Here is a 19,395-nt window from a genome sequence, read left to right on the forward strand (position 1 = left end):
TTGTGTCCCGGTCTGTAATTTATCTTTGAGTGTTTTTTCTTTTTAGTTTTTTTTAGTTTTTTACATTTTTTCAGTTTTTTTTTTCTTCTTTATTTTTCAGCGTCACTATGAAGTACATATCGCCGAACCTTTGTTTTTTAACTTAAATCTGGTAGGCATTGATGACCTTATCCAAGTCAAAATCCCAAACCCAATCATCATCGCTATTATTTTCAGTTTTGATATGTTTTGACTCTCGCTTTCCAGGTGGATTTTCATCTAACTGCGCGGTTTTGCGTTCTTTAGCCGCAAGCCTGTTTTCTTGCTGTTCTTGTGATTCCTCGGCACGCTTTCTTTTCTTACTTTCTCTATCAGCTGCAAGCCTGTTTTCTTGCTGTTCTTGTGATTCCTCGGCACGCTTTCTTTTCTTACTTTCTCTATCAGCAGCAAGTTTTCTGGCATAGACTCTTTGAGCAGCTTCCTTGGCTGTTGCCATTGTAGGTTCTTCAGTCATTTTACAATTAAACATTTTTCCGTGAACGCATGTCTTAAATACCATTAATGACGTCACCGTCATAGCAAAAATGACGACAACTAATTTCATGACGTCAGCCGACACAGAAGCAAAAATTCCACCAAAACACCTGAAAATACCAAAATACGAAAAAGATTTATATAAAATCCTGCAAGGCGTGCGTAGCTGTGTTGGCCTCGGGCGGCTTGGTGCTGCAGTGAGTTATTAGTAGTAGTAATAGTAGTAATAGGGATGTCGAATAGCCCTTACCATATATCCCCTGTTTGCAAGTGTGATATTCGGTAAAACTATCCAATTTCGACACTGCTACTCTTGTAGGGCGTTAATTTGCAGGGTTTCATGGATTATATATAATATCTGTACGAGATTACAGTCGACAAACTGATCGTAATTACTATTTTATTCGTGTCGTAAGTCCCCAAACTGTGCCTTTTATGCCAATGCATTATTCCGTAGAACTATTAAAAACCCGTTAGGGCTGCTGTTCTTTTTTTTTATTATTCTTGTTCCTACCTTATTCAATACTGAACGAAGAAAAAGCTTATGATATTTCTTTCCTTCCTTTTTTTCGGTGCGGCTAGACAAGGCAATGATGTCACTTAATGACAACATAATTACAGGTTACCCTTTTAACGTTTTTAAGTTGTCAATGAAAATCAATGCACAATTACCTCACAAAAGCTTCTTGAGAAAAGGTTGAGGAAAAAGTGAACCGGATAGTATATTGCCTGTGCTTAGTAATTAGCAAGAATGCCGAAAACCCACTGAATCGTTGGTACAGTATATGTGAATAATTTGCTAAGCATTTTTGATACCTTGAGAGCTTATTATGATCTTAGTGACCGGATCGACGGGAAAATGACAGGGTTTTTACCGAAAGACCTACCACGAAATAGTTCAATACATTTCAACACAATAGTATACAGGAATAGTTAAACAAATAATGGATTAGGCGGAATGTATTGCTCAAATGTAAAGACGCCTTCAGCCTACTGTATTCAATCAACTTGGGAGGCCTTGCGTGCAATTGGAGCAGATCAAGAAACATATTCTGTAAGACACAAAAGTGTATATTTCTCACAAGCCCAGTGAGCCCAATAAGGAAGACAATAAGAGTCAAAGATCCGCGGTCTAATTTTTACTATCTGTGATCCATGTCTTATAGTTGAGGAGCAACACATTCGACAATGTCTCACAAGAAAAAACTTGTATATTCTGTTTTGTTTCCAATTTGCCGTAGAGTTAGATATTGGAGAAATAAATGTAATATGCCAGACGCAACGATAAAACGAATACACGAAAACTACTTTTTTGCAGATATCTGTAGCCTATCTATAAAGCTGTATTAAGCTTATGTTTTTACTACTTTATTGACGGCCATACAAAATTTCTCATTATTTTTAACCGTCCGTAAAAAAGTCTGTTCACGGACGTTGAGGCGTAACGTAACTAAAAAATGAAGCCAAATAATACCTACAGAAGTTGCTTGTAGCAGCAAACACTCTATAAGCTATAGGAATCGAACCTAATATAAGGACAACTGAAAACCTAGCTACAGATCCATATCACATATGAGATTCCATAATCCCATCTAATGGACGCGGATTGCAAGAACGTAGCCCTTCCTATCAGAGGTTGGATCGAGCAAGGATGCCAAAGTCACAATTATAGCTGTTGACCAGGTCGGATTCTGCCAGCCATACCAATAATTATGGTGATGACCAGATATTTTGATGACTCTTGGTTGGGATTAACTCAAAAGAAAAATAGGATTTTTCTATTGGGAGCAAATAGTAAAGCTAGAAATTAAAACGAACGAAGATTATTGCTTTGCAGATTACGCAAGATATATCTACACAACTAGCTCAAATAAACTGACAAGTGCCATTTTTCAATAATTGTAGAGTTCTAAAACTAGCACTTTATTGGAAACACAAAACAACATATAATTTTTGCAGAGTATAAACACAAGGTGCTTTAATATGTCTTTTTACTGTCGGAAAATAAAGTAGGATGTTTTTATATGATTTCAATTTGCTTAATTTGGCACGGGTTGTAGATTACTTTTTTGTAAACAAATCTGAAGTGAAAGCGTCTGGGTAGTGTTTATTATACATTAACCTATGAAATTCGCATCATTGCTTAAAAATATCAGTACAATAGATAGAATTACAGGATTTCTGGAGTCTGCACTGCAATTTATTAATTCGTGACTTCGAGTACTACTAAATCGCATTTACAAGGCTATTGATAATACGGCTGGTGAGACCGATAAGTTGCCTTAAAAATAAACATCTTGTTGATTTTTTGGTCTTAATGACTTTACAGTCATCATAGACTGCGCATTAGTGCTGCCTAAGTTAAGAGCGATGTGGGCACAATGTATATTTTTATTCACCAAGGCACTTCATAGAGGAGAAGTTGTAGAAACTTCAGAAGGCGGTAATTCGATTGGAATTGAAAGTTCTAGTGCATTTTTTTAAGAGTCAAACGTGATTGGAGGGAAACCAGCCCCCTCCCAAGGTCATTAATTTCCCAAACAAATTCAATCAACATTTGAGCCATTTTGTTCAGCATAGTAGAAAGGTGTAGAAACTATGTCTATGGGGATGTCAACTCCCACAGCCTTTAGGAAAAGGACTATAAGTTAAGCAATTCACCCGTTGTTTACACATAGTATTTGTTATTGGGAAAGAGGGCATATTTGAACTTAAGTTTTCAAAACGACGAAAAGCATTAAGGTGAAGCTTTCATAGAATGTTGAGGGGAGTGCTGAACTAAGTCAAAACTCATTAAGTGCATACAAATTGTCAAAAGGGTGTAACTCAGGAATGACTGAGGGTATTAAATTTGAACTTTCAGGGAATTTAAGGGGCATGCTCAATTTACCAAAGAAACAATATTTGCCCGCTACTACTACTACTACTACCGCTAATACTTCTGCTACTACAACTAATGCTTCTGTAGCGACTACCGCTAAGACTGAGAATGCCGCGGTGAGAGATTGAGATAATGTTGAGGGGAAAGTTGAACTAAATCAAAACATACTATGGGCATACAGATTGTCAAAAGGTCGTATCAGCAATATCTTAATAGCACCTTACCGTACCAAGCTAAAACTTCCAGGGGATGGTAAGGGGGATGTCCACCTGACCAAAAGGCAATATTTGCATACTACTACTGCTACCAATGTTACTGCTACTATTGTTATTACTACTAATACAACACTACTACTAATACTATTATGAAACTAGTACTACTAATGATATGCAGGTGAATATTTAAGAGAATACTGAGGGGAAAGTTAAACTTAATCAAAACAATTTATGAGCATGCAGGTTGTCAAAAGGACATTTTCCTGGAATGGCTCAGAGGATTAAGCCAGAACTTAGTCGTATTAAGATAAAGCTTTCAGTATCGAGGGAGATGTTGAATTCACCAAAACGCATTATGTACTTATTACCGCTATTGCTACTATTACGACTGCTAAGACAACTGCTTCTACTGAGGTTAAGGGTATTAAGGTGAAACTTTCAGGGATTAATTAGAGGTATGTTGAAGTAAATCAAAACACACTGTGTGCATTGAGGTTGCTAAAAAGACGTAAGAGCAATTTCACAGTAACAGCGTGGAGTATTAAGTTGAAACTTTCAGAGTATGTTTTTGAACAAACCAAAAGACCTGAATGCACACACTGGCGCTACTTCTGCTACTATTACTATTAATACGACTGCTACTACTGAGGCTAACAGTAAGAAGCTAAAACTTTCAGGGAATGTTTAGGGGGATGTTGAACTTAATCAAAAACACGTTCTATGCGTGCAGGTCGTATTGCGTTTCAGCAATATCCCAGGAATGTTCTAACGTATTAAGTTTAGACTTTGAGGGCATTTTAAGGGGGGATTTGAGCAAGACAAAAGGCAAAATATGCATACTATTGCTAATACTACAACTGGTACTACTACAATTACTGCTACTGCAGCTACTAGTCTAACTACTACTACGACTATGCTACTACTACTACGACGACTACTAATAGTACTAATGTAATAGTACTGAAACTTTCAGGAAATGTTGAACAGGATAGTTAACTAAATTGAAATTTAATATGTGGATGCAGGCTATTAAAAGGGCACAGTAGCTATATCTCAGGAGAAGCTTAGAGTAATAAGCTGAAACTTTCAGTGTACGTTGAGGGGGATGTCAAACAAGCCAAAAGGCGCTATATACATCCTACTACTACTAATGCTACTACTACTTTTACTACTACTGCTAATACCACGACTGAGGCTAAGGATACCAAGGAAAATTTTTCAAGAAACTTTGAGGAATATGTCGAACTAAATTATAACACGCTGTGTGTATACAGGACAGGCTGCCAAAATGCCATATCAGCAGAATCTTAAGAATGATTTAAAGTATTAGGTTGAAACTTTTCATGGCATGTTGAGCCGTATGTTTTAGTGATAAAATGCACTATTTGTATATTACTACTACCACCAGTAGTAGTGTTACTTCTGCTGTTGATACCAATACTAATAAGGCTAATGGTGTTAATGTAGAAATTTCAGAGACTGTTGAGGGAAATATTGGGCTAAATGAAAATAGATCATGCGCATGCAGGGTATCATCCTGCGTGTGCAGGGTGATAACCTGCGGATGAATTTTCAATTCGCGGATGAATGCGGAGAAATTTTTAGAGGATGACCTTTTCGTTGAATTCAAAATCTAGGGCGTATCAGCAAAATCTCAGAAACGGTATAAAGTATCAAACTATCAGAGCACGAGAAGATGTTGAACTAGACCAAAAAGGCACAATGTGAATTCTATTGCTGCTTATTACCAATACTACTACTGCTATCACTAATACTACTCCTATTGCTCCTACTATTACTTCTGCAACTATACCTACTATTATTACTAATGCTAAGGGTATTAGTTAAACTTTGGGACAATGGCGAGGACGGTGTTGAACTGAGTCCAAACACACAATATACATATGGGCTATCAAAGGGATGTATTAGCAATGCCCCAGCAACGGCTTAGGGTTTTAATTTCGAACTCCCAGAGTTTTTGGTAAATTGAGCTACGAATATTACTACCACTTTTGCTGCTACATCTGCTCCTACTACTACTATTGAACTAAATCAAAATAGCTTTGTCAAGATATCCAAGCGGAAATAGGGTACAGAACAGGGTATAAAATAGAAACTTTCACAGAAAGTTTATGTTACTTTAAAACTAAATCAAAAGGTGCTTTGTGTATGCTGGTTGCCAATAAGACGCCTCAGCAAAATCTCAAGAGCGATCTTCTGCTCTTACTGTTGAACTAAATCAAAAGAGTGTAAGTTTATCCAGGTTGTAAAAATAGCATAGATATAATGTCTTAGGAAGGGCATCAGATTGTATTTTTCATGGATACTAGAGGTGTCAAAATTGATCAAGGGATACTGTAACGAACGAATAGTTCTTAGATCTTTTATTCAAGGGATACTACGCGTGTCCGGGTTTTCAAAAGGGCGTACGTTATCAAAAATTGTGGAACATTTTGTCCAACATATAAATAGTAAGCCAAAATATGAGTTCTTGTTAGAATTAAATTAAAAAAAAAGTTCTTTCAACTAAAAGTAAGGAACAACATCAAAACTTAAAACGAACAGAAACTATTACATATATAAGAAGGGTTGCCATCTCCTCAATACACCGCTTTTCAAGCTAAAGTTTTTTAGTATTTATTAAAGAAATTCTTATTGGTTTAATTGAACGACCCTTATGTTTCAGGAGTCATTATGTTTCACACGAAAAGGCTTGTTGCCCTCCAGTCACTTTTGAGTCTTAAGCACGACACTATAACTTTTAATATCCAATTTAAATGACGAGTTTGTTATAGGGATATAGCAAATATCTCCACACAGTTTCTGTTACATAAACATTAAATTTCAACTTAATACCCTTAGCCATTTGTTTGCTCCACCTTAGCCGATGTTTACTCCACCTTCTTTCCTCTAAGGTCAAAGATCATCTCTTCATAGTATGTTTACAGACGAAGTGTTTTCTGAATTGTTTGGACAAAGTATTTATGATGATAATTTTATTTTAAACCGTCAGTTTCTAAAATCTAAGCTATATGAAATGTGGTATAGTGATTTTAAAAATTCAATTAGCTATTGGCCAAGCCGTTACTTTTCAAGTACACATGATTTATTTGCTGCTTCTTCTTTTTAACCAAAATACCAGTTGACACAATTTAATACCGGCCATTGTCGTCTTAAAAGTTTCCTGCATAGAATTGGTAAAGTTCCTTCTAGCTTGTGCCATTGTTGCCAAATTCCTGAAACTTGCAGCCATCTTTTATTTGAATGTCCTTTATATTATACCCAAAGAATGTTTTTGTCTATGTGTTTATCTGAATTAGGTCTTAGCTTTCCTTTTAGTTCGAATTTAATAGTGAGTAATCAGTATGTTAGAAACCTCGTTATTGTTTTTTTTAAAGAACTAGGAGATTAGAAATTTCGTAGTTGGTGATCTTTGGTTGTGTAATAATTTCTTTCATTTCCTTTTTTTCTTCATTTGAGACTTTAAGATTAGATTAGTGTTTTCTTTTTGATGTCATGCAGTTTTAATTTAGTATATAGAGTGAAATACCTTGTTTGGTTTACTCACGAATAAATACTTACTGACTTACCCTTAGCCAATCCCAAGTCTCAGATACACCGTTTAGACAAACTGGATGCAAATAGTGTCTTGGATTTAGTCCAACATTTCTTGAAAGTTTAATATCCTTGGCCATTCCTGGGATATTGCAGATACATCATACTGACAAAATTGATGCACGTAGTCTCTCTTCAATTAGTTCAACAGCCCCATCCGCAAGGTGTAGGAAAAAACCCAAAGGTTTATCTATTGTACTTATAAAACCTAATGCTGAAACGAAGGTTCTAAAAGGAATTTCTGACAATGAAATAGCCTCCCAGAAAATTATTCTTTTTAGGTTTGGGTTACAAAGAGCCACGGTCTGCTCTTTACTATGCTGCAACTATAAAATGAAGAAAACCGGATACTACTTCAGTGGCAAACACATTTTCTGCAGAATTCGCACAAGTAAAACACAAAATAAAAATAAATTGGTACCAGTTAGGTTCAAAACTGAAATCTAGAGTTCCGACGTTTGGCGCGTTAAACTACATTGCCAGGAGAGTAAATACACACTCGTATTTCCATAATATTGTAACGGTTTCAAGAGTAGCAAGACTGTAATATGGTCATGGGACAGAAGTTTTCAAGATGAGGAATTGTAACCTCCGGTTAAGGATTTTCGGTCGTCACCCATTTCCATCACTTTGTCATTTGTTTCGCTTCATCATCATTTTCGAGAGGTTTCCAGCTCTTTTTCAAGTTTTTCGAAAAATATTGTTGTAAGCCACTGTTACCGCTAAGATAAATATTGAAAACAGTAATTATTCCCGAATCAAAGATAAACAGTTTCTTATAGTATGCAGTTTTTTCTCATTTCAGTTTCAACTCGTTTTTTACTTTTTACTTGCTAAAGGAATCAAATCTAAACATTTCTTTTTTACAAGGGAGCTTTTTCTTACTTTAGTTTCAACATATTTTTGAATTTTACTTGCTAAAAGAATCAAACCTAGATAGTTTTTATTTTACAAGGCAGTTTTTCTCTTTGTAGATTCAACTAATTTTTACTTTTTACTTGAGAAAGGGATCCCTAAGGAAAGTATTCCTGAGCAGGACTATAAATATTCGGTTAAGGGTTTTCGACCATGGAGATTTCAATGTTACACAACTCGTGGTTTCAAGTTTTCAACTCCGGAAATGACGCAAAAAGTCTTATTATTGGTGCCATATGTGCATTGTGTCCAATTATGATTAAATAAAAATAAGAAAATTCCAACTGAAAGCAAGGTACAATATTAAAACTTAAAACGAACAGAAATTGTTCCGTACATGATTGACCACCTCCTTCTCAACCGCTCATTTGTTACGCTACATTTTTGTAGTGCTTTAAAAAGCTTCTTAGTCCTATTCAACGATTCTTGTGTGATTCTAATAAATTGGGACAAAAAGTCAAACTTTAGCGTAAAGATCGAGGGGCTAAGGAGTGGGCAGCCCCCTCATATAAGGAATAATTCCTATTCGTTTTAAGTTTATTATTGCTACTTGCTTTCAGTTGAAAAAAATGTGTTTTTTCATTCGATTTCTGATCTTTTTTCCAATCATACTCAGGCCTAACCAAGATATAATGTGGGGTACGGGCCCCATAAGCACCCGAATTCATGCTAACAAGATAGTATGTATCAAATAAGTAAATTGACTGAATTGATTTAAGTCCCGTTTTTCCAGTTTTCTGCAAAAGAATTAAAACGTCAGATTGTAATTAAAACTTTTCACAAAATTTGAATATCTGGTAAAAAATTTCAACGAATAGTAGTTTTGTTAAATAAGTTATTAATAATATTTTTACTACAGAATTTCCCGTGGACGGAAAGGGGTATTATTATTCATTTAGATGCAAATTTTAGGTAACTTCGAAGATCAAACTGCCTTTCCATGACGATAATAAAAGGATCCATCCCTACTTGAACTTTTATTATCGTGATTGACATTTTTCACCACCATTGATCTTCAACGCGGTTGAAGCCATTAGGACCCCTAGAATGGGGTTCTTTGATGTTTAAATACGGTATATTGTAAACGTGTGTTTAAATACATTTAAACTTCGCACATAAAAAGGAAAAGACAAATATTGCCATTTAAACATCACAGAAAATCAAACTGCTGGTAGCACTAGCCAACCCCCCACTCCCCAACGAGAAATTTCCAACCGAGATTCATGATACCATGTCATGCCTTTTCAGCAACTCTGCCGATAGGCAGGCAAATGTAATATTTCTGCCATAGAAAAAGGAAGTCACAGATGGAGGGGCTGTATTAACCTTCTTAGCAGCAATAATAAATGCGAAGATTAAAAACTTTCCCTGAAATCAAGAGCGATGAGATATCCCTTTCTACCCCCCCCCTTTCTTTCCTCAGAATCCGTTCAATATTTATTTGAAAGCTCAATGAGATTTATGATATTAATGCAATAAAATACACTCTTCGAGGAAAATGCTTATCCCCCTCACCTACAAAATGACCCACCGCTCCTCCTTCTAATAGTTGATATCGTAACTATTTTTCTGCAATGAGACGGGAGGTATGATCCCAAAATCCCTTATTCAGGCTTAAGCTAACCTAAATTAAGGAAGATGAGAGATTAACCTTCCACCATAAATCTTTCCATTTTCATCTGAAGGAGAGTTAGACAATTTGGACTTTGAAATGTGCTATTTAGGCACCTACCCCTCCCCACCCATCCTTCATAATAACTGATGCACAATTATCCATCACTAAACATAATTTCATGAAAAATCTCAAGAATGAGCTCAGTCAAATCAAGCATTAGGATTCAAGGTTCATATTAACCATTTATCTTTTATCGACTACATGATTTTTCAGTAGCGAATGCGCTACCACCAAGAATAGCTTCCTCTGCAACTGTGAAGCAATATACAGTAATTTCAAACTTTTAAATCGATTGGCCATCTAAGAACTTGAAATTGATTTAAGATTCTTCTTTTGAAAATGTCCCATATTGGTATAAGATGGAATGCTTATTCATGGTTTCTATCATTTTTAATCTACGTCAATGACCTTATTAATGCGGTTAAAAATTTAAAACCTGCTATTTGCTGTCGTCTTTGTCAACCAGTATCCGTTACTTGCTGTGACAAGAGTTTGTCCTTACCAGATACACTTATTGCTTTTGCTGATGACAGTACTCTTGGCACAACTGGTAGTACTGAGTCTGATCTTCGTTCAAGGATGATAGCCCTTCTTGAAAGAGATATCCAGTAGTTTGATGTAAATTATCTTGCCTTAAATGTCGAAAAGTCATGTTTTCTCATTTTCTCCAGAGTCTCAAAGGCTTGTCCTGATTTAAATGAAACAAATCTATCAAGAGGTTCTCTAAGTAGACCTAAGGATCGTTACGTTCGATTCCTAGGCATCTTGCTTGACGAAAATCTTTCGTTCAAGCATCATAATGACCTGATTAAAATGAAAGTCTCCAGGAGTCTCGGAATCCTTAGAAAGCTCAAATATATATTTCCAGGGTCGATTCTTAGAATCTTGTTCTGCAGCCTAGTTCCGTCTTATGTTTCATATTGTTCTGTTATTTGGATGTCAACTTTTCCCTCGTCTCTGAAGCCACTTTCAAAACTTTATGATAAAGCAAGGACTCTTATTCAGGAAACTAACCAATTTTCACTTAAACCCTTGCTTGATTTGAAATCACTCTATTTTCTTTCTTGTTCTTCTTTCATTTTTTTACAGTTGCACGGCCATCTTCCTGCTGTCCTATGTAATAATATATCTTTTGTTTCTGATCAATCGACTTATCATCTCCGCACTTCCAACAATTTACTGGTTCTTCACACAACGTCAGTGAGGTCTGACTTCAACCCTCTGACACCTTGCAACAGGATCTGGAACACGCTCCCAGAGTTCGTACGAAGCTGCCACTCGTTTGGTATGTTCAAAAATTATGTTAGAGATTTTCTAGCTAGTAAATAATTTTGTTTGTTTGTTGTTTTTTTTGTCTCTTTATTTTATATTCCGGTTTCCCTTGGAGTTGATGTCTCTGGATTGAGTTGGATATTTAATTGAGTTGGTGAAATCATGTGCTACACCCTGCCTAGCTTGTCATTTTTTGGAGATTATTAAAGTGGGCGACTCAATTTTGTTTTTTGGATTTTGTTAATATTTTTTTTTGTTGGTATTTTTTTCTCCCCTGTTCTTTCCCGGCCATGGAGCCTTATGGGGGAGATTGTCTTGATGCAATTTTTTGTTTATGGATTTTATTGTTAAATAAAGAACTCAGAACTCAGAAAGAACTCAGAACTCAGATAGTAAATTTGTACAGTTTGGGGCAAAATTGCAGTTAGGAGCCAAAAATAGCAGAAAACACCACTTTCCCATGGCACAATCTTTTGGTCACTTAAAAAGGGCCGCAGCATAAAAAGAAAACAGCAGAAACCAGCATAAAAAGCCAATTTTTTTTCTTTTATGTACCAATCTTTATCAAGACCCAATAGTTCCAAACCCTGTAAATCCTTTTTGCTATTCTATACCCCCCCCCCCTCTTAGTAAATCTTTAGAGGTGTACTCTTTCAGGGATGATTATCATGGGATGAAATTACTCACAAACAGGGATGAAATTACTCACAAAGGTCTTAGCACCTGAAACTTTGTACGATTTTAGAAATAGGAATAAACCTCCTTCAAAAAGGTTTGCGGTGTTGATGGAAATTATGCAACACAACTCAACATGCATGAGAGCTCTGAAGCCAACATTGACAAAATATGAAATTTCTTACTTTTTCAGAGAAGGTTGGTGACGCAACTGACCATCCACAATCCTTAGTTATAGATTTGTAAAAGAGGGTTCACTCGAATGAACAGTTGTAGATCTAATGTGCTTTGTAAGCAACAAAAGAGATCCCGCCACAGAAAATTGCTACGCTAGGACATTTCGGACCAAAAAAAATATCATCCCGTCAAGCGAAAATGGTAAAAACTAATGAACGAGTATTTATATACATTCCCCATCTCAAAGGCCATACTGGCGTGTAGTATACTATTCGGACCGAAAGATAGAAATCGCTAAAATTATAAAAACTTGGCTTGAATGGCCTGTTTCACCCCTTATTCTCTCCCCCAATATTGCCAACACACAAAATATAGTCTACTTTCTTTCTTTTTTTTTTATTCAGCACAGAAATAGGCTTTTATCTTTTCTCATTTCTATAATTTTGCCTTCAGCCTTCATTTTGTTGGTTAATCTTAAACTATTCTTGAAAGGCGAACATTGCCTAATACATCAAATCACTTTCGAAATACATTACTGACACCGTTGCCATGTGTGATTTTCGGTTTTATCCAAAAGTAAGATTATAATACGATTTAGGCCTTAAGGTTTTCAGGTTTTAAGGTTGACAAATAAACAAACATTTTTTTTTTGTTATTTTCGGCTTGTGAAGGCCGAATGAGAGGTTTATATTTCTTCATATCGGTTACTCTTCAATGTTTAGTAATATTATTATATTTTGTTTTCGGTTAACTCGATTTTGCCTGCACACAACAGGCGTGTATATATGTAATTCTCGCTGTCGCTTGTCTTCTAATCTCAGATTAATGTGAACTTCTACTTGATGCCATGGCGTCACCGTAGGTTTGATACGACCACCCTGGGAACCAAGCAAATTCTTGCTTAAAGTTGTGACCTATCTAGATCATTTATTAAGGCATGAAATGTCAGTATGCCAGTTTTCAGAAAAAAAAATATCTAGCCGATTTCAAGGAAGAATAAACGAATAGATATGCACAATTTTTGCTCCTCGAATTAATAAAAAAGGCAGCCTGTAAAATATTGTCCACAATTTCAATTTGTTTTCCTTACAGAAGTCGATACATATGTTCTCCAGAAGCAACTAACTCATTAAAATTTAGAAATTTCATGTTTTGGTCATTTCCGTAAGTCTCAATATCGTCCATGCCATATCGTTCGACTCCTAAACTAAAATTTCGACTTTCTGTTGCTATCGTGTATAAACTGAATGGAATAATATGATAAGCACGTTTGATTGCAGTATCCTCAGATACATGCTTTCATCATGCCCTGGTACGCCCGCTTGTATAGAAGTCGTGGTCGTAGAAACATGGGACGGTGCCAATTCAATTGGAAACACAAAACTCTAGAATGCAACTTGCCCGTTTTTCATAGATACATTAAGTTAAAAAAGGTCATTTAAGTTGATGATAGATTGGTTCAAACCTTAAACATCTTGCAAACTGGACCAACAGGAATTCAAGGCACAAGAAATTATGCCAAAAGTTTATTATTGCACAACGAATTATTTTTGTTTGACGACTTTGACACTTACAGGGTATACACTGAAGACCAAGAGGATCTCAAAACACAAACAATAATTCAGATCAAATGTGCTTAAGTCTACGAAATGTGTAAAAACATTGAAACTACCTCAATCAAGGGAGACCAAGGCTATTCGTCAACTACTTTGAAAACAGGGTAATATTCAATAGAAAACATAAGAATTACGAGATCGCTGCAAGTTTGAAACTTCATTGATACTTTATTGATGCTTGATTTGTAAGATACTTTATTAAATATTCGCTGGGGAAAGACATTAATCTGAAAAAATTTGCCAATAGATAAAGACCATCATTTAAGGTGGTCAAATTTGTAAGCTTTAACTGGAAAAGTTTTGAACAAAACGCAGAACTTTTGATATAAACGAACTAATTAAAACTAATGCGATTATACTATGATAAAAATGGTTACGACAAACACAATTCAGAGGGGAAGAATGCATAAATGGATGAAGGGATTGAAGCTATGAGATATAAAATCCATCACTTTAAGTGTGAACGTGATTTCTTTTTATCTTGAAGGATTTTTTTTTCAACTTTTGAGGAGATTTCCAGGCGTTTGATCCTACATTAAGAATGCAATATGGGTATTTAATATGTGGTGGTTCCGCTCTTTCTGTGGAAATATTTTATGTAAAAAATAAATATTAATTGTAAATATTTACTCACGCAAATGTGACAAGTGTCGGGATATCCTCCAGATTAAAATTTTTCCGAAGAGCCTCTACCTGGGCACACGCGTACAGTTTTCTTTTCGCGTACAGTCTTTCTACGCCCTGTTAAAACTATACTCAAAATATTAAATTGGTTCTTGATCTGTATGACTGAAGAGCTCAAAGTGAGGTGCTTGTTCTCGCACCTTATTTAACACCCAAATTCTCAGATCCTTTTGCCTTTAAAATCTGACTTTCACCGAAAAGGGTTTTTGAGCTTGCTGATAAAAAAATATGATGCTAACTGTGAGATAATTATATCAAGAGCCAATACACAAAAGTGCGTATTCCTTGAATGATGGACGTATTACATCTTATTGAAATTAGAGTTACGCATGGATTTTCAATTTGCGGTATTATGGCACCCGATGTGCGAGTCCGGTTTCCTGTTAGTCCCCTTCCACTTTGCAAATGTATTTTTAATTTTTAATTTTTCGACTCGCAATCATTCAGGGATAAATCAGGGAGCGGTGCTTAATTTTCAAATGTTAACCACTTGACAGCAAATTTTTAAGATAACACTATGATTATACTAAATCCAAATGCTACAAGTGCAAACTTCACAAATAGTGTTAGATTTTCCCCAAAAGTTGTACAAAAGGATTTCTGAGCTTTCTGATTACAATTCAGGAACGAAACATTAAAATACGGACATCAGAGCACTTTAAGTACCCATTTCAAGGGATCCATCTTCTTTTGACAATCGACTCTCCGACTTCGTACACATACTGATGTTACATTTTTTTATCCATTATAATGATTCAGAGCTTATAGTAGAACGGTTCTTCTGTGATCAAATATTATTAGTTGAAAACCCTTATGATCGTAATATGACAGTCTTTAGCCAGAACAAGCTATGTACTGCGTATATTTCCCATATGATGCTCGATTTCCGCCAATACTGATTTATAAGAAATTGTTAATTAGATATTTAGCAGGAGTGCGGATTGAGGAGGAGCAAGAGATTTTTCACTAGCAAGTAGATTAATAGTTCAAATGGGTTTTTCAGGTCTTCCCAAACACGCTACTATGCATCGGGGCCTATTGAGGAATTAAGCATTTATGTTTATTTTTGCTTTGGTAGAATTATACGGAGATTTAGCCGTTGCGATTTTGTGACTCATTTGTCAATCAAAAAGAGGATTTCTGAGCTTGCTTATTATATATCCAAGCATAAAATTGCAATATAGACGTCCAAAAGCAAAACAATTCATGTGCGTATTTCACACTCGATTAATATGTCACACCCTGTTGAAGTCCATGCCATGCACACATTTCAATTTACGTAAATGGGAGGCCTATATGAAGGGCGACTTGGGTCAGGAGCTCCTCCGATCCGACTCACCCACCAAGCCCACTTTTCCCATACAGGCGTGCTGTACATCAATCGACTCCCGATCATGCAGTGATCATTTTAGGACTAGTGATTAATGGTTAGTTGTCAAAAACTGAAAAACCACAACAACGTAGTATCACTGCGCTATTCAAAACATATTAAGTTCATATTTCACACGTGGAGGCCATTTCAAAATCTGTCTAAACCTGAGTCGTGCAGATATTTTCTATGCTTAACAGAGTAGCCAAAAGTGAGCGCTCTAAGCAGAGCTTTTAGACCTATGCGCATTCCAAGATCTCTCCCTCCAGTCCCGTGCTCTACTGATATGAAATGGTTATAACACTTTCAATTCATAATCGTCCAGGATTATTTAGTAAATTTCCCCCATTTCTAAACCTTTCACTTCTTACTAAGTTTAGTCACTCAGCGATGCGGCATATTTTGATTTTTTTTTAAAGGATAGATTTCAATGCTTGAAAACAACTGAGAAGCTACAAACTCTGGAAATATAACGGAGCGATCTAAGAAATCTGAAAGATCGAGAAGGCTTAAATGTGTTTTCACATTTTCTTTTATATGACAACAAGCCTATAAAGACTGGCAGTACTTTCTGATGCCTCTGATTATGCTTTTACAGGTTTGATTAATACAGCTAAATCTTAATTTACGGTTACTCAGAAATGCTATGACTACTGTAACTAATTCATTTTTCCCTCGATATAAATTGACACTGTTTTGCCAGGCTACAAGAAAAAGAAAGGAAGAAGAAGTTCAAACCTTCCTTTCTGATCCATCCAGAATTTGTCGTCATTATTCAGTTCCCAAGCGTTTTTCTTTTCCTTGCCAGTGTTTTCATCCTTCTCCTTAACTACGACTAATCCTGATTTATAATCCAAAACATCCGCAATAAGTGCTTGATAGGTCCATGTATGATGTAAGCAAGTGGCTAAGTCTATATCCCGGTCTAGAATCACCAACAACGGTCTCTCCTGACTGCAAAACGAAAAATAATTTTCGATCAGATTTCTTTTCTTTCGGCACAGGGTTAAGGATGAAACCACAACGATCAAAGAGAGAGGAAAAGAATAAAAAGAGGAAACTAGTGACAGTAAAAAAATAACGGATTTCATCTAGAAATCCCGGTCTAGAATCACCAACAAAAGTCTCTCCTGACTGCAAAACGAAAAATAATTTTCGATTAGATTTCTTTCTTTTTTTTCGGCAGAGGGTTAAGGATGAAGCAGCAACGATCAAAGGAGAGAGGGAAAAGGGAGGAAAAGAAGGAAAGGAGGAAAAAGAGAACGTCATGACCTCCATCACGAATGTTATAACAGCGCCATAACATACGTCATAACAAAGTATTGTCAGAGGAGCAAAATTGATCAAACTAAACACTGATAGCCGCTTACAACTTAACTAAAAAAAAAAAAAGCAAAAAACCATCGAAGTGCGAAGAGCACTTAGCGTTTTGTGGTGCATTGCAATGGATAAACCATAACCTCATTGTTGCTTGATGAATGATATGTGATACGGTTACTAATGAAATTTTGAAAGATAAAATTTCAGAAGGCACAGCAGAAAAATTTCTCACCCAATCATACGAAATCTAGTGGCTAAAGAACAACATCTAATAGTCAATGATCGACACCTAGTAGCAACTGAACAGCTGCAAGAACAGCATCAACCACATAGAGAATGGAACCCAGTACATAGCAACAGGAAATTCAAAAGCGTTTCGACACAAAATATTTCATCAAAAACCAAAGCTTGGATGGTGCGACGGAACGCATTATTGGGAATATGGAAACCCGAAAATTACCAAAGAAAAAAGAAGCTTACTTTTCCCTCCTTGGACGTCATCTACATTAACTTCAATAGATGGAAACAAGAACACCGTCACCCATGAGGTTGTGGAAAACAATTTTAAAACCATATTTGTTGCAAAAAATGGTGTTTTGAAATTTAATATTCTGACTTGCCTAGATTGTGGATTAACAAATTCAGTTCTATAAAAAAATGTACCATTCTATAAGTAAATGAACCTGTATTCAATTCTATACATAAATGTACCAACGCTCAGTTCTATATGCAAATATATCGGAGATTCGCTCTATGTCCGGGTTGCAGCGGTAGCTAGCAACCTAGTAAGAGACGATCACGCCCCATACATAACTCCTAAAAATAGAGTCAGATCAAAACAAGAAGTACACTATTAGAACTGCTTTATCCGAGACCCCTAAATAGAAATTTCGTCATCTCTTCCGTTGAACAACAAGAAAATTACATTGGCTTGAAAATCAAGAAAAGTGGCTGCGACAACGATATTCTGACGGCATCTTTTTTTTCTTTCTTTCTGTTGTTTTCCTCTTCGGCTAGCTGGGCACCGGAAAATGATAGAGAGCTGTATAATGGCTCATTTTAAAGGAAATTGCTACATCTAGAGCCGTTAGCAATTAAAAATAAAATATTTTAACAAAAAACTGCATTTTCGTGTACAAGCTTGATGAACGACGTTATAACCGTATAGGTTATAACCATATAGGACGTAATAAGTGAATGCAATATTTATACAAGCTTGTCTTTCAACAAGATATTAATATATGAAATATTATAGAAAAGAAGGAGCTCAAGCCCGTAGTAACTGAGATATTATCATGACTGTAGACAGCTGCATCATAGCTACAGCTTAGTAAGAGCTGAATCATGATTACAGTTGTAGCTGCAACCTAGAAAAAATTGAATTGCCTAAAGGGTCGATATAGCTCATCATAATTTAAATAAAGGATCGATATATTTTACAGAAGAGAACAGACAGTAAAGTCCATAATAGTTCCAGCCATGGGACTGTAGGCTTCCTGCACAGGGTTTTCTGCCAAGTTGATTCCAAAAGTATAGTTTGTGTTTCAATCCGACGCTATTTTTAGGGGGATTAGTTCATAATTTTTATGGGCAATTGATATTAATATACATACTACGACAAAAATTTAGTGCTAGAGAAAGAGAAAAAGCTAGTACGATTGTCTAATTAGAATCAAATCTGTACAAAATATTTGATATATTCAAAAAACGGTAACCAAACGGCAATTTTCAGCAAATCAGTTTGATAGAAAACATAACTAAGTGCACCTACATTTGATTTCTGCTCAGAGAAATAGGCAGCTTCTAAGATACTATTGTAGACAATTTACAAAATAAACCATGACACTCTAAAATTAATTGCAACAATTTATTTTGGACCAATGGATGTTTTTTTTATGTTCTTGTTTTAGTTTACAGTTTTTTCATTGGTAGGTATATAACATTTGTTGTCTAATCTCTTTATATTGCGGTCGTTGCGTGCATGTCCCTTCTGCGGGAAATCGAGAAAAGCTTTTAAAAATTTGTTCAGATGCTGTCACCAAAAGCGATGCCCAATTTCTCATGTTTAAAATCTATTTCGATATTCAGTTTTCGATATTGTTTTCGATATTCAGTCTTCATCTACGCATAATGTGTAGAAAAAAAATGACCCAGGTGCAAAAGATAATCAGAACATATGATTAGGATTACGCAAAAAAGATCTTCCAGGGCTCATTATGGCAATTACGGAGTCAAATCGACGTCTCAGTTGCTGTTTTTTTACAGGGACAATTAGCAAGCTTGTCGCCTAGCTTTGCGGCAGCGGGGATCGATCACTGGGTTCCGCATTCTCAATCAGAGTATCAATCCATTGTGAAACTATGATATGCAATTATGAAGTAGACATAATTTACTATAGAAAAATATCGTCTCTTACTAGATTGCTAGCTACCGCTGGAACCCAGATAAGGTGAATAATTAAATAATAA

At 35.8% G+C, this 19,395-nt stretch overlaps 1 protein-coding gene across 1 annotated transcript in view; it reads right to left on the reverse strand.

The window, feature by feature from the left end:
• The window catches only part of LOC136030255 (protein sly1 homolog), a 105,350-nt gene that overhangs the window by 57,381 nt on the left and 28,574 nt on the right, over positions 1–19,395 (reverse strand). Inside the window, exon 7 of the mRNA XM_065709096.1 lies at positions 16,346–16,561. Coding sequence (XP_065565168.1) covers positions 16,346–16,561 — 216 coding nt within the window. The remainder of the gene's footprint in view (positions 1–16,345; positions 16,562–19,395) is intronic.

This window comes from Artemia franciscana, chromosome 8 (genome assembly GCF_032884065.1).
Source record: "Artemia franciscana chromosome 8, ASM3288406v1, whole genome shotgun sequence".
In the NCBI taxonomy this organism is placed as follows: domain Eukaryota; kingdom Metazoa; phylum Arthropoda; class Branchiopoda; order Anostraca; family Artemiidae; genus Artemia; species Artemia franciscana.